This window comes from Dicentrarchus labrax, unplaced genomic scaffold, assembly GCF_905237075.1.
Source record: "Dicentrarchus labrax unplaced genomic scaffold, dlabrax2021, whole genome shotgun sequence".
Taxonomy (NCBI): domain Eukaryota; kingdom Metazoa; phylum Chordata; class Actinopteri; family Moronidae; genus Dicentrarchus; species Dicentrarchus labrax.
Window position 1 is genome coordinate 4,508,509 of NW_026136724.1, and position 15,900 is coordinate 4,524,408.

Genomic DNA, 15,900 nt, shown 5'->3' on the forward strand with positions numbered 1-15,900 from the left:
CCATTCTGCAACAAATATTGTCAGTTATGCTTTGAGCAAGCAATTTTTAACACATTTGCAAGTAAGTTTTTATTCTACATATATATGTGTCTAACTAAGATGCTTAAACTTGCAAAGGACATAACAAAAATGTCCTTACTGTATGACAATGTAACCTGTTTTTTTTTTTTTCAATGGATGATTTACATTAAGTGACACACTATGCTATACTCTATCACTAATTTCCAGTTCCACAATCAATAGCAGTAAAAATATGCTGAACTGATATTTTACTGTTTTTTAAGGCTGTTAATATATGACTCATCATCTGTTATTCTGTGTTTTGCTTGTGTTTTTGCAATTGCACAATTCTGGATCTGGTTTGCTCTCATATCCCTAATCACGACTGTTATATAAAATGGCACATTTCAGGTGACAATAGTTTTACTTTGTGATGTTAATGTGAATTAAAATCAGTTGATCTTGTGTCATGATCACCTCCAAAACTGCAACAAAAGATTACCAGCTGACCTGCCTAAAGAGGTGACTCTGCACTGGGAAGAGAGGAGTGCTTCAAAGCCACATGCTTTACAGTAAATGAAACTGAAAGTAACTCAGAGCAACAGCCACGCTGGAGTCGAGACCAATAACTCTCTCTCAGCAAACAACTTCAGGCCTTCAGATTAACCGTACAACGGAGCCTGAGTACAACTAGTGAGTACAGTTGATGATATTCAATCTATTTTATACAATAATCAAAGGGAATTAACAGGGAAGCAATTGTACATTGGTTGTCCTCCATTACATTGTAGGCTATTTCCTTCTCAGCTGTTGGTACTAATATTGTAGATCTCTTGTCAGTCAGGCTGTCTGTTCCGGTTTGACAGGTGACCTGCAGTACCTTTCAAGACAATGTACAATAATACTGAATTACTGCCCAGTCTTATTTTAAAACTTTAAAATTTCAGCGACAAGCAACATAACTACTTGTTTCAACATGACTTTTGCTGATGTTATAATATTGTCTTTTATTTCTGTGTTTTAATTTCACGCTTGTACTTTTGTTCTTAGACATGGCAGCAGCCAGCAGCCTTCTCTCTGAAGATCAGTTTCTGTGCTCCATCTGTCTGGATGTGTTCACTGATCCAGTCACCATACCATGTGGACACAACTTCTGCAAGACCTGCATCACAGAACACTGGAATATTAATGTCCAATGCCTGTGTCCCATGTGTAAAGAGCTTTTTGACAGAAGACCAGAGGTGCGGGTCAACACTTTTATATCTGAGATGGCTGCTCAGTTCAGGAAGTCAGTTCAAAAGAAAACCAGTCGCAGCTCAGAAAAACAACATGCCAAACCAGGAGATGTTATGTGTGACATCTGCACTGAAACCAAACTGAAGGCCCTGAAGTCCTGCCTGGTATGTCTGGCCTCCTACTGTGAGACTCATCTGGAACTTCACCAGAAAGTCACAGCTATGACAAGACATAAGCTGATAGATCCTGTGGAGAACCTGGAAAGCAGGATGTGTAAGAAGCATGTTAGACCTCTGGAGCTGTTCTGCAAGAATGACCAGATATGTGTGTGTCAGTTCTGCACTGAGTCAGATCACAAACATCATCACACTGTTCCTCTGATAGAAGAATATGAAGGAAAGAAAGCCAAGCTGGATAAGACAAAGGCTGAAGTTCAGCAGATGATCCAGGAGAGACGACTGAAGATTGAGCAGATCAAACGGTCAGTGAAGCTCAGCAAGGAAGATGCAGACAGAGAGACAGCAGACAGTGTGCAGGTCTTTACTGCTCTGATCCAGTCTGTTGAGAGAAGTCTGGCTCAGCTCATTGAGATTATTGAAGAGAAACAGAAAACAACAGAGAAACAGGCTGAAGGCTTCATCACAGAGCTGGAAGAGGAAATATCTGAGCTGATGAAGAGAAGCACTGAGATGGAGCAGCTCTCACACACTGAAGACCACCTTCAGCTCCTCCAGAGCTTCTCATCCTTGAACACTGTTCCACCCATCAAGGACTGGACAGACGTCAGCGTTCACTCATCATGTGAGGGGACAGTGACGAAAGCTGTTGCTCAGCTGGAGGAGACACTCCAGAAAGAGACTGAGAGACTGTGTGTTCATGTTGAGCTAAAGAAGGTCCAGCTGTATGCAGTGGATGTGACCCTGGATCCTGACACAGCAAATCCCTATCTCATCCTATCTGATGATGGAAAGCAAGTTAGTCATGGGAATGTAAGACAGAATGTTCCAGGCAGTCCAAAGAGATTTTACTGTTATTCTGTTCTAGGAAAGCAGGGGTTCTCTTCAGGAAGGTTTTACTATGAAATTCAAGTTAAAGGGAAAACTTGCTGGAGTTTAGGAGTGGTCAGAGAGTCTATCAGCAGAACAGGGAACATTGAACGGACCCCAAACAATGGCTGTTGGTCTGTATGCTTGACAAAAGAAAAAGGGTATAAAGTTGATGGATTATCAGTTAACCTCTCTCTGAAGTCGAAGCTTCAGAAGGTGGGGGTGTTTGTGGATTATGAGGAGGGTCTGGTCTCCTTTTATGATGTAGATGCTGCTGCTCTCATTTACTCTTTTATTGGCTGTAAATTCACTGAGAGACTCTACCCATATTTCAATCCCTTTAGTAACAGTGGTGGTAAAAACTCCACCCCCCTAATAATTTGTTCAATTCATCACACTGACTAGACTATTTCTAACAGGAGTCAGTGTCATGTAAATTACCTAAATCACTCTCCTGTTTTGTCTGTTTTTATTGCTCTAGAAAAACAACAATTTTCCTATCCATGTGAATGTCAGTTCTCAAGTGAATAATTGGTTCTTGTAAACTGTTAAAAATTTGTTACAGAATGCCCATAAATTACATTGTCTTCCAAGGTTTTGTACACTGTTGGTATTGCTCCACTGAGAGGCGCCAGAGAAATAGTCAAGATCCTTATTGGAGCCTGTGTGGTTTCATTGGTGCCGAATCAGTTCAACCTCTTCTATTATTCTTACTTACTTCTTGGTGGACTTTTCTTTAAAGGGACATTGTGTAGGAATTTCTCCCATCTAGCGGTGAAATTGTATTTTGCATTCAAACGAATCCTGCTCTCTAGTGCCTCGCATTTTCAAATGGGTATTGCAACTACGGTAGCCATTATGTACCAAGAAGCCTACCTGTCGAGGAGAAAGCAGGCAACTTCAGCGTCCCTTTGAAAGTCTTTCTCTTTCATTAGCTCTTTCCACCTGTGAAAAGCTCCCCCGATGTTTACCCTCGTTTTTTTAATTCGCCGGTCACATTGCCTTTTTAATTCGCGTTTTTGGCGACGAGGATTCCTTCTCCTGTGGCTCGGCATAAGTATGATCCTCCATTATGAACTAAAGTGCAGTGCAGACTTTCAAATGTGCCGGGGCAGTGACAAGCGCCTCTCACTGATCTCCTTCTCCGTTATAACTGGTTTCAGTCACGTGACGCTGGCTCTGAACGAAAAAGCGTTTTGGATTAGCTAGACAGGTAGGCTAGTGCTTTATGTCCCTGTCAGCGATTATAGTTTTTTAAAATGGCGGAAAGACATGGAAGCCTCCATGGACTTACCCGTCCAATGTATAGATGAGAAATTCTTCGCTTACGAGGGTAAGTCAGAGCATTGGCAGAGGTAATTTTACACCAATGAGGACACATTTATGAATGAAGACATTGATTTTAGCTAATAAAATACTTATAACACTACACAGTGTCCCTTTAAAAAAAAGTTTAAAAATTTCACAATAAAAAGTGGTAAAAATGAAATTAAAACTATTCTAGTAGAACTTGGTCACCATGAAAAAAGAATGATGACATAACACTTAGCTTGGTTTTATTAATTCATTATATGATTTCACAACTTCTGTATTTGTTTTTTATTATATTCTCTGGTGTATTTTTTCATTTTTTTCTTTCATTGTGATAATCTAATTTTAGCCAACCTTTTTTGGATTGTTTAATATCTCCATTTCTCTTTTAGGGGTTTTCTGTTCATAAATTTAAAAAAATTACTTAGGGTGTTCCGGGCATTTTATTGTAATGTAACATATTTTTAAAAATGGTGGAGGTTCTATTGTCAAAAATGGAATATAATATTCATATGTATGTTCATTAGTGTATAATCACCTGAAAATAAGAATCATGTTTTTGTTACCTTAGAATGAGTCATTTTTATCTATGGGTCCTCTTCTATGAAGTCCACCATGTTTCTACAATAGCTCAGAATGGACGAACCAAACACTGGTTACAGATTTGGCCATTGGTGTTTTTCATGTGTTTCTTGGCCACTGTAGTCTCTCCTTCCCGCTTGGAAAGGGCAAGCAAGTGAAGCAAGGGAGTAGCAATCTGCAGATACACGTCGCTAGATGCCACTAAATCCGGTCCTTTAATTTTTATCTCAAAAACTCTAGCAGTCTAATCTCTAATATCATTGAATAACTAGTGAACCAGAGACAATGTTTTGTTTTATTTTTTGCTAAAAAAGGACATTTGTTTTAAACTGCTATATAAATAAAGTTGACCAATATTATTTTTATTGGATCTGTTTTTGGTGATGTGACATATTTCAATTATGATTTTTTATCTTTTTTTGGCCTTTTATTGGCTTTATTAGATAGTGACAGCTGTAAATAGACAGGAAAGGTGGGTAGAGAGAGGGAACGACACGCAGCAAAGGACCACAGGTTGGATTCTAACCCGGGCCACTGCAGCAACTCCGTACATGGTTCCCCGGCTCTACCGACTGAGCTACCCGGGCGCCCTCAATTATTTTTTTTAATGAAATCATTGTATTGATATAAATTGTCAAACACATTGCGTGAGTCTATAAAATCAGGGTCCCGTTCATCATCAGTGGAGATATTTCGGGAATTTTCTCTTGCTGACTTGCACATTGTTGTGTGATAGTGTATGGAGATATGTTGTGGTTGAGTACAGCTAGGTTGAATTTTAATTAATGGGAAATACCTTTTAAACTCAAGCAAAGACTGTGGGAGTCGGTACAGTCAGCCTGCAACTTTCTGTCAGTTCAAGAAATTCTTCCTGTCTGACATCACAGATTACAGATCTGAAATCAGCCCAGGATTTATTTTGCTTTCTTGCTTACGATAATAGCAGTTAATGACCTCATTGTAATCACCTATCAAAGATGCTAAATTCTCTATATGCAATGCTATGACTGGTGTGTGCACAGAGCTTTACATTCTATGTTTATTTTGAAAGGGAAATACTGTAGTACTCCTTATCATATAATTTAGGATATTATTGCTCGTTGGCTGTGGGAGTGGATGTTCTCTCTTATTGTGTTTACTATGATGTTATTGTAGTGCTGTGTCACAGTCAAACTGGTTTAAACAAACATCTTGGAATCTGGGTTTAAGGTCACAGGTATTTAACTGTGTGCGTGTGCGTATGTGTGTGTGTGTGTGTGTGTGTGTGTGTGTGTGTGTGTAGGAGTTTAAAGTATCACTCCCTTTGACGCCTCTTGGAATCTGATGAAGGATTTTTTGACGTCGGGAGCTGGCACTGAATGCATCAGATGCAGTGGTGTGTACCGTTTCGCGTCATCAGGACGTCAGAGTTCAGGATGTTGTGGACTTGTTGGATGCTTGCACACACCTTTGGCAGAATGCCAGAGCTTATGCCTAAAGAGCCTAAATGTGAAAGTTATGTAGCATCCCAAAGGTAATCGAGGCACTGAGCTGAACAACTGCACTGGCATTGTCAAAAGATTATATATCAAAAAGGCAAGTATTGACATTTTTTACACAAAATGGCTGCACTAAATCTGCTGATAGAACTGACCAATACCATTGACTCCATGATTACTTCACCAGCTCCTGACATTTCAGGCTTTACAAACTTGCTTTCCTACTTGTGCTCTGGTCAAGGCAAACTTTAGTACACTGTGTGTCCCACATTGTTACACCACCACCTTGTAATACAGAAAATGATGGATCCATGAATTATGGTGTTTTTATGGGATCTGGAACCACCATGAGTGAAATAAAAAATATGCTATCTTCAAAGTTATTTTTACATTTAGATTCAGTAACAGTAATTGATTTAATCAGGTACTCTGTAATGCAATTAATTATTATAACTGAAAAGAATTGTTGAAACGGATTACATAAAAAAAATTAAGTAACACAAAGTCAGTTTTTTAAGTTAAAAAAACATTCTTGAATAACTACTTTTTACTACGTATTTTGTTTTCACAGTACAGATAAAAATTACAAAATTAAGTCAGTGTCACTTAAAATCATCTGTTTTTGGTAATATGCCATTTTTTATGAAATCATTGTATTGAGTAAACTGTGTCACATATAGTGTCTATAATCAGGTACAATGTAATGCGATAAGTAATTTTAACAAAATGTTTATTTAATTTGATTGAAACGGATTACATAAAATCATAAAAAAGTCAGTTGTGTAAGTTAAAAGACATTCTTGGTTAAGTACTTTTAACTAGGTTGTTTTTTACATTACAAATAAAAATTACAAAATTAAGTCAGTGTCACTTAAAATCACCAAAGCTACATCATTAAGGATGTTTTCTTACTTTACAATTAAGTTATAATATTCTTATGTAATCAGTTTCAACCATTCTTTTGTTAAATTAACTTATCTGGTTTTACAGTGTAATCTTAATGAGATGTGGATCACTTGCAAGAAAAACCTGAGTACAGCAGAGACCCTAACCCTAAACCTAACCCAAGCAGCATCAGAAACAAACACTGACATCTCTAAAAAGGTCCAATATTAGCAGTTTAAAGTCATCCAGTGGGATGAGACGTTCTAGTTTTCAAGTTCTTTGTAATTCATTCCATTGATATGGTGCAAAGTACTGAAAAGGCAGTCTTCTCAAGTTCAGTGATGAGTGCAATATGTATCCCTTATAATGAAATGCAGGGTACAATGGCAAACTGTATCAAGTTGTTTTATGTGTGGAATAAACAGCATTAGAGTATATGATATCACCATAGAGAAAAAAAAACCCTTTATGTATTCATGGAAAAAACAACTCAGAATAAAGCTCCGGTTCACAATAGACCCTGCAAATACATAATCAAGACCAGTCATAAAAAAAGTAAAATCAACGTTCTTGTACAAAATAAATAGAACACAAACACAAGACAAATTTAAAAAAAGGAGGATTCTTCATATAAAACATAATCCAGAAGACTATAGGGGAGCATTAAAGTGGAAAAAAAAATTCCCAATACTGTGTGCATTAATGGGAATCCAAGGTGACGTATCCCTGTGAATGAGTATGGTGTTCTGCATTTCTAAATCTTAAAAGTGATGATAAATAAAAGTGGTAACTTATTAAGGATGGCTTTGTAAATAAAAAATGAGTCAAGCACAGACATGATAATGGCCGATTGCACAATGGTTTTCCTGTTCTTAGTCTGACACATTTTTAAAATTATATATGAGGTTATATCTCTTAACTTCTAGTGGCATTTATTGAACTGCCCCTTTAACCTGCCATTAACACCTGAACTTTACAATGGTAAACTACAACTCCACATACAGTAATTCTGGTCTTGCGAAATTCAGGGAACTTAGAGAGTGAGAAATTCCCTGACTCATTCTGTTACTTTGAGGAAACAACATTCACTACAATGCAGTAGATATGGTAAAAGGACCAAGCACAGAGCCTTGTGGCACCCCCTTAGTTATACCTGTGTATTACCTGTATATATAGTACCTATTCATCTATGCAATTCTAATGAAGCAATACAAGACCTTTTATACTATCTACTACACTTGCACTAACCATAGCATATTACCAGGAATTTAGAGTACGATCCTAGTTTTTAGTATTACTTCAGTTTCTGGTTAAGATTTTAGTTATTTATGATTTTATCATGTTACTTCTTATTTGAATGCCCTTACTATGTTGCTTGTTTTGTGATTCTTATGTGCTGTAAGACTCCACTTTCCCTTTTGGATTAACAAACTACTCCCTCTATGTAATTAATTATTATAATCTGAGACCATCAGTACAAATTACTATATGTTGTTTGGATGAGCTGGCAGTGCAAGCACTTAACTTGACTTAATCATGGGGCCGCGCCCAGCATCACTGATGGGTGTGGTCAGTGTGCTCTGCTGCACCTTCAACCACAGTGATATCACGATGTATTGTATAGACCCTGAATAGAGAGGAGAGTGTGACTGCCCCTGCACCTTTTTGCAATGAGTGCTGCTGGTTTGCAGTTAAGAACAGAGAGAGAAACTTAAAAGAAAGGAGAGAAATGGGAAAAAACTGATGGAAGAAAGAAAGTTGAACATGCTGAACATGTGCATTAATAAAAAAGTGAATGAATTTTACATTAGGCATTGGTATTTTACATGTCAGCATAAAATCATAGCAGAGAATCCAGTCATCTAGGTCTTGTGTTAATAACTAGTGTGAGAAAGAGGCTGTGGCCTTTGAGGAGACTATGTGTGAGTCTGCACGTATGCTTCACAGCTGGCAGACAGGGCAGGAGGAGCAGAGGCTGTGTGGTGTGTGTGTGTGTGTGTGTGTGTGTGTGTGTGTGTGTGTAAAAGTGAGACAGTGTGTAGGTGATACATTATTAGCGTGTTGTAGGTTATAGATAATAGTGTCACATTTAAGTTTCAAAGAACCCTGCATGTTGTGTAAATGTGTATGTGTGTGTGTCTGTGTGTGCCTGTGTGTTTAGGTGGGTTATGATGTGTGTGTGTGTGTGTGTGTGTGTGTGTGTGTGTGTGTGTGTGTGTGTGTGTGTGTGTGTGGAGCATGGTGTGGAGTCACGTTTATCTGCGTTACGGAAACTGCAGATTGTGTGATGTCACTGTCCACCTGACAGATTAGTTTCCCTCCACTCTGCCAACATGTCCACGTTTAGACACTCACACACAGATACACATTTTAGAGGATATGATTAATGTTACTTTTCTTTTACTTATAGTCAACAAATCCCATCAAAAGCTCACTAGAGCACCAATTGTGAATTAATACGCAGCTGAAAAATGTTTTTCTGTTTAAGTAAATTTGATAAAAAACTACAGTGACCAGCTGTTTTAGGACATTTCTGAGCCTTTTTTAAAAATAAAACAATATATGGGTGACTTGTTTTTAATATTTTATAGGATCCAACGGGTTTTTGGTTGGTACACTGTATATTTGAGCCTGGCAATGATCACTTTTCATACAGTTTTTTTATAATTGGCTGTTAAAATCTTGACAGTGTGGCCGACATGAAGGAGCCTAACTCTTGCTATAGGTCCTCTTTTACAGAGTCCGCCATGTTTCACATTTGGAAAGCGGTCGGTATTCAGTTGCAGACTGCACTAGCTAGATGCCACTGAATCCTACACACTGGTCCTTTAAAGGTGATCGTTCTACATACAGTGAGTGGAAAGAGGGCTGTCATAAAACGGCTGGAATGTTCTTCCAGATATCCCCCTGTCTTTCCCCCGCAGTATACATCCTCTCATAGCTTCCCTATTTTGCGTTATGTAATAAAGCTATTTTGGCAGCCTGTAATATACGACCTTAGAATGCTGTGATCCCTCTGTCCCTGAAAACCTGTGAACCTACAGAAGGTCTAAATTTACACCATGCTATTACAGTCAATCACCGTACAGCTGCAGAGATGTGGGGCAGGCCGTTACCTCCCCAAACTCCCCAGAGCAAAGGTACTATGTTTGACAGAACATGTGATTGCAGTGTCATGTCTAGTTTTCCCTAACATGAGCTGTCTCAAGTGGGAATGTGTGGCTTGTATCCCATGTTTGTTTCCACCTACATAGTGTGCGAGTTTAAAACAGCGATCACTAGAGGTAAATGATGTTTCACTGACTGCTTACAGCAGCAAAAATGCACCTGCCTCCTGTGGCGGCGTATTATGACAGCCACAATCTGTTCTTGCTCTGTCTACATTCATAGTAAATGAAAAATGACAACAGGAATCTGTCTGTTTGTACTTGCTTGCAATGTCTGCTCTGAGTCTAGATGCAGCCACCTTCACTCGGTGCTTTTTCATTTGAAGTTTTGAATCTGACGTTCTCAGTAGGTGTGTGAGGCTTTGCATGGATCAGTGTAATTGCACTGTGGTTTGCCGAGGACACTAACCTCTCTCTTTTCATATCCCTGCCCTGGCTCCTCTGCTATGGTACAGTTCAACATTCTTGCTAAAGCCAGTGACTCACTGCCATATTCCTGTCTCGGCAAAAACCACCTGACACCAGCTAACTAAACAATGTGATTCCTGAAGGTAGAATCAGAATTTAACTGGGCCAAAGTGTGGGGGTATCAGGGTGGGTTGTGTGTGTGTGTGTGTGTGTGCCTGTCTGGGTGTGGCGTTCCAGTCTCCCTCCTGCTGCAATTACCTGCACTCCTCCAACTCATCCACTCATCAAGCTCCAGCAGTATAAAACTCTTCTCAGCTCTTCTCTCCAGTCTTCGTCAGATCATTTGGTTTGCTGATGTGCTACAGACGCTACAGCCAAACTCAGACTCTTGTCTTTAGAAATTTCCTGTTTCCTGTGCTTCAGGTTCATTCCTCCCTGGATCTTGCCTGTCTCGTTGTCAGCCCAGCTCACTGTAAAACATTGTAAAAAAAAAACTACTGAAACATCTTCAACAACAGTTGAAGTTTAGCAAGAACCAAGGGCATAGCCATGCATTCATTGAGGGAAATTCGCATTCTGAAAAATAAATTGCAGCTGGTGGCATATAACTCTTGGCAAATGGCTGACTCGACCAATAGATTTTCATGTTTGGGGAACTCATTCTCTGAAGTATTGCTTTTAGAGATCTTAGTTCAATGGCTCTGCCATGAAAAAGTGTTGGAGTGGTGGAATTATGTTTCAGTGAAAGTGCAGGTGTCACAACACCCATAACACCGCCTGGCCAAAGGGCAGAAATGGCTACTGATAGCTGACAAAATAAAATTACATTGAGGAACACTCATTCGGCTACTCCTGTTCACATTTGGTTTTGTTGAGTAATTATTGAGTCTGTGAGTGTGAGTATACAAACTGAATCAGCAGCAAATATTTACATGACCATGTCGTGTTGTAGCAAATTCAACAAATTATTTTTTTTTAAGTGGAATAATGGATGTGTTAGAGACAAAGAATAAAAACTGTACTATATTCTTATGCCACCCTTAACACAGCTATTGGCAATGCACTCTTTGGGTTTCTGGACTAGTTTTGTTACTGTATTCAGTAGATAAGGACTGTAGTGTTGTGCCGTCACACTATTTCCCACATTGCTACAATGGAGTCAGATATCAGAAATGTGTTCATGTAAACAGCCAGAGCTTTGGTTTGACTTGGCTCTGATGTATCAGAATCAGAATCAGAAATACTTTAATAATCCCAGGGGGAAATGATTTGCATTTACATACATCCACTGCAGAAAAGGCAGGTTTCTATACCCACATCAGCAGGAACTAGACCAGAATGCAATACAGCCACTATCTTTTTTATAACTGCTCTTTTCACCTACTCGCAGTCTTTTGAAATCAACACTGGGCTTATCAAAATTAATTCTGGGGAATGTAGGAGACCAGTGACTGAAGTGGACAGTGAAGTACTGGAAGAAGTGAAGCCAATGCGTAAGTGCCTTTACCTGCTTCCTAATGGCCAGCAGGGGGCAACTTGCCTAGACTTATATTTGCGTCTGGTTGCAAAAATAAGTCTAGCCAATAGTTACTAGTTTCAAGTCTTCTTCCATACAGCATGATGTTCATTAAGTAAATCATGGTCCCATTTATGGTAAAATATACAATAAAGCAGGGAATGCTTTAGGGCGAAGTGCCCTCATTATCTTAGGCTCCTCCCCAGCTCCACCCTCTGTTCCAAATATGGTCACTTCTGGCTCCAGAAAAAAAAGATGGCGGCAACCATAATGCCAAACTCAAGGCTTCAAAACCACAAGCCAATGGATGACAGATATATAACAGATGTTATACAGCATATGATTACAAACTAGAAGCTGAGAGGGCACAGAGAAACCTAAAAGCCTTGAAACCAATCTTTAGTTATCTTTCTAGTTCTTTGTTATCTCACTGTTACAGACAAAAATGTTGACAGCTGGCAGATAACCACCGTGCATACTGGTCTGCATATCAACTACTGGGCAAGTCACTGATATTTTTGTAAAGACAACGTATCAAACCATAGCTGACTGACTCACAAGCTACAGTCTTGTGCACTGGGATAATTGAATGACAGTCAAAACAACTCACTGCTAGCTGCATGTTCAACGTCTTATCCAGGCTGGCCTGCTGATACTGCTCATGTAGAAGGCACACTTTGTACTGCACGCACTGCTGAAACGATAAATTCCAAAATGTGCTACACTTGCCAAGGCTTGGCGTGGGTTCCAAGAGAGAACTCACTGGATTACCAGTATGTATACAGTAGGTGCAAGAGCTACTGTATACGGTACTATAAACTGCAAATCAGTCTGGCTTAAGGTTTTAGTGTTTTTGAAATGTAAATGTCATTACCCATTGAAATCTGTAACAGAACATAACACTTCACTAATTAATTATTTACTAATTATAAAATACTGATTATCATACGGATACAAAAATGTCTTTTGCTCATGACTCACTAATGTGTCTTGAAATAATAAAAAAATGTTTTGTTGACAAGACAATATACATTTGAGGTCCATTTAGTAGCTGTTCTTGAGCTTTTTTGAAGTATGTTTTGACTGGAAGCGAGGGAAACTACTAGCCTCGTATTGTTTGAAAAAAATATTTCCCCACTCCGTCAGCTGTCAGTTTCCATGTGGCGCTGGTCGGGTTTGATTCATGCTTGGCGTAGCTGACAAAGCAATCTGCTGTCTCACTGTCACACTCAATATTAACATCAGCTGCATTCCATCACATGTACATACATGTACAGGTGTTTCAGTCCAAAGTATGTGCCTATCAGTATGTCGGTTACATAAAGGTTGGGCCTGAGCTGTGTGTGTCATGTGCTGGAATGTAAATGTTATGACAGTGAAATCGGGTCAGTGGGGATCCAGAGGCCTCTATGGACAGGTGTGTGGGGTGAGGGCAGTATCTGCCTTCTGTCTGTTTACCACAGCAATGGACAGTGTCTAATGTGAAATACTTACAATCCGGTCTATTGTGGCTATCCTTTCCATTAATAAAAAAAAAAGACTATTCATGACTGCTAAGTCATTTTAGGGAAGAAGGGAGAATAAATAGGTCTGCCATGACCCAATGGAAGAAATTCATAAAACAGACTGACATCATCTGGTTTCCCCTGAGTGCTCCAAGCACCTCGATGAAGCCACAGAGAATGATCACCCAACTCTTAAGCTCTATAGCTGCTTTTTATAGTTATTGTTTTGCTTGAATGGCCTGCAAATTACACTCTCATCAACCTTCATTTCCAGCTGCAGTAGGCAGCTGTTTTTAGCATAATCCCACAGTAGCTACCTGCCAAAAAGACTAAATTAGCAACTATCTGGAGAACATGGACATGTAATTGCTTATTTTTTTCTTTTATTTTTCTTTTATTTATTTAATATTTTTAGGAGTTGGCGAGGACCAAACCATAGCGGAGAGGAGACAAAATCTTTGTCTGGGCTACTTAGATGCTAAATGCTCCACTAGCTGCACCAGCAGTTAGCTAGCTTGCTAACTGGCTGTAGTTTTCAGTGGGTGTATCAGAGCTTTCTCACTGGAAACAGCACACTGATAAAAGCAGAAAGAGAGAACACAAACAGTTAAAACCCAAAACAATGAGTTGAAACATGCTAATATACTTATATGTGGGTTTGTTTCTCCGAGCAACCTCCTACATTACATTTCATATGAAATACTGATTAAGACAGTGGTTGTCAAACAGGGATCTGGGGACCAACAGGGGTCCTTGGGTGGGTTGTGGGGTATCCCTGAAGTAAAAGCGGAATATAATCTTTTTTAAAAACTTTTTTGGAACGTTGCAACAGCAAGGGAAGAAATAGTGTTGGCCGTTTTGATTGATTGTTATTTATAGTGATCCTAGTTTGTTCATTAATTGAGTTTTTTTGTTGGTAGAGCAAAAACCACATGGATGGATTTTGTTGTAAACCCCCATCTGCTGGTAAATCTCCTTTTATACAGCAACACCTCTATGGAAACTGTCCAGCGCCTGAGTGAATCCATGTTAAGAAGGATTCAGGCTGTTCTGCAGGATAAAGACCTCCCAGCTTGCACAAGCTGTACCTGAAGTGTGGCCACAGGGCTTGTACAGAGCTCCCTCTCTATATATCTCTCCTACCACCTCTCTCATGTTAGTGTCAGATCTCTGGTTTACACTGAGTATATTCTGTGTCTATAGGATAACATTCCACTGAATGCTGTGGAACTTTTTACTGTTCTTTCGTTTTGTGCAGTTTTTTTCCATTGGGCAACATGAACCAGATCTGGCCTCATGTGAGTTTCCACTTGGTTAGAAATCATTGCAATAAGTCATCTATCCCCAGTCACTTGACCTGACCAGCACTTCAGTTAGTGGTTTTCACTGTAGACACAATGTGCTTTTGAGAAGATATCTCTGCTTTTTTTTTTTACCACTTGGAGGATGTTATGTTATTTTGCTGGTCTAGAAATTGTCATGAAGTCGTCTATCATTAAATGTGACTGTAAGACTAGGACTAAGAGTCAACTAAAGGCCTACAGTGTAAATGTAAGGAGAGGTCGTTCACTGGTGTGTGACACAGTTTCTGCTGGCTGACATACATCAGCAGGACGATATGACATAATTCATGCCGGTGGAATTTTTGGTATTTGTTATTTACATAGTGATAAAATGTAAGAGAAAAGTGATAACAGAAAGGCACGTGGATGAAATATAAACATGGAGAAGGAATGTGTATTGCTAATTTGTGCAGGTAAGTTTTAAGAAGCTGAGAAGGGCCTTATAAAACCATTTTACAGGTGCATGAGGTAGCTCCCTTGTCCCCTGGGTTTCAGTGATTTAGTATTTCACTTCCATAAAGTTTGGGGACAAACAAGACACAGAGTCTTTTTCAAAGTGGTCAAAGTTGATGCAGCAGCGCCTGAGATTATGGTTCCAAAATACTGGATCCTACAATTCCCATAATGCAACCCAGTAGCTACTTTCTGGCATCTGTATGGTTGATTTTTCTAACTTTCAAACATTCCATGACTAACTAACATGTTAGTTAATTTCTTCAGTAACGTGGTGGTAGTGTATGTGGTTACAATTTGAAATTCAGAACATTAAATAATCCCAGTAATAACTAATTTATCCCAGTATTGCTGTTACTCCGGCATATTAAGGTTCAGCTTGTTTGCTATCTTATTTGGAGTGTGATGGAGGACTGACATCAGTTTGGTGTCTCAATGTTTAATGGAGCATACGCAGTGTGAGCATGTACCCATGCTAGTAGGTGGTACATATGAGCTTCAATCCGTACTTTATGAACCAAAATATCACAACAGTTTGGTGGTTTCCTGTTATAAACAACCTCATGGTATACAAAGTCAAACCCACAAAACCCTTATTTTAAATTCCAGGCAAGATCCCAAAACACAGGATGTCAGACCCGGACATCTACAACGCTTAATTTGACGCAATAGATCAGCCAAAAAGAACCATCTTGAAAGTATAGCGTTTCATTCAGTGTCATTCAAGTATAAAGATGGGTAGTATATAATCTGCATATGAATGTAGAATCTGTAGGCAAGGAAACCAAGATTTTGGCATCAGAAATGTTCTGGTATCCATTTGTTGTCCGAACAGTGTTGACCAATCATGTTTGAGCGGGCTTTGGTTGCATGCAGGAAGATCAAAAGAGGTGGAACTTACACAGAACCCATCGACTATCATCTGACTACGATTTAGCTTTTTATTTGCTTTATAGCTAATCGAATTTTA

General features: G+C 39.1%; 1 protein-coding gene across 2 annotated transcripts in view; it reads left to right on the forward strand.

Moving 5' to 3' along the window:
* The window catches only part of LOC127359059 (E3 ubiquitin-protein ligase TRIM21-like), a 40,443-nt gene that overhangs the window by 6,499 nt on the left and 18,044 nt on the right, over positions 1 to 15,900 (forward strand). Inside the window, exons 1-2 of one of the 2 annotated variants that reach the window (XR_007882595.1) lie at positions 569 to 693; positions 1,051 to 3,495. Coding sequence is in view for 1 of the 2 variants with exons in the window: in XM_051392734.1 (XP_051248694.1) it covers positions 1,053 to 2,687 (1,635 nt within the window). In the remaining variant the exon portion in view is untranslated. Of the gene's footprint in view, positions 1 to 568; positions 694 to 1,050; positions 4,546 to 15,900 lie in introns of those variants that run through there. The other variant, XM_051392734.1, reaches the window with a different exon arrangement.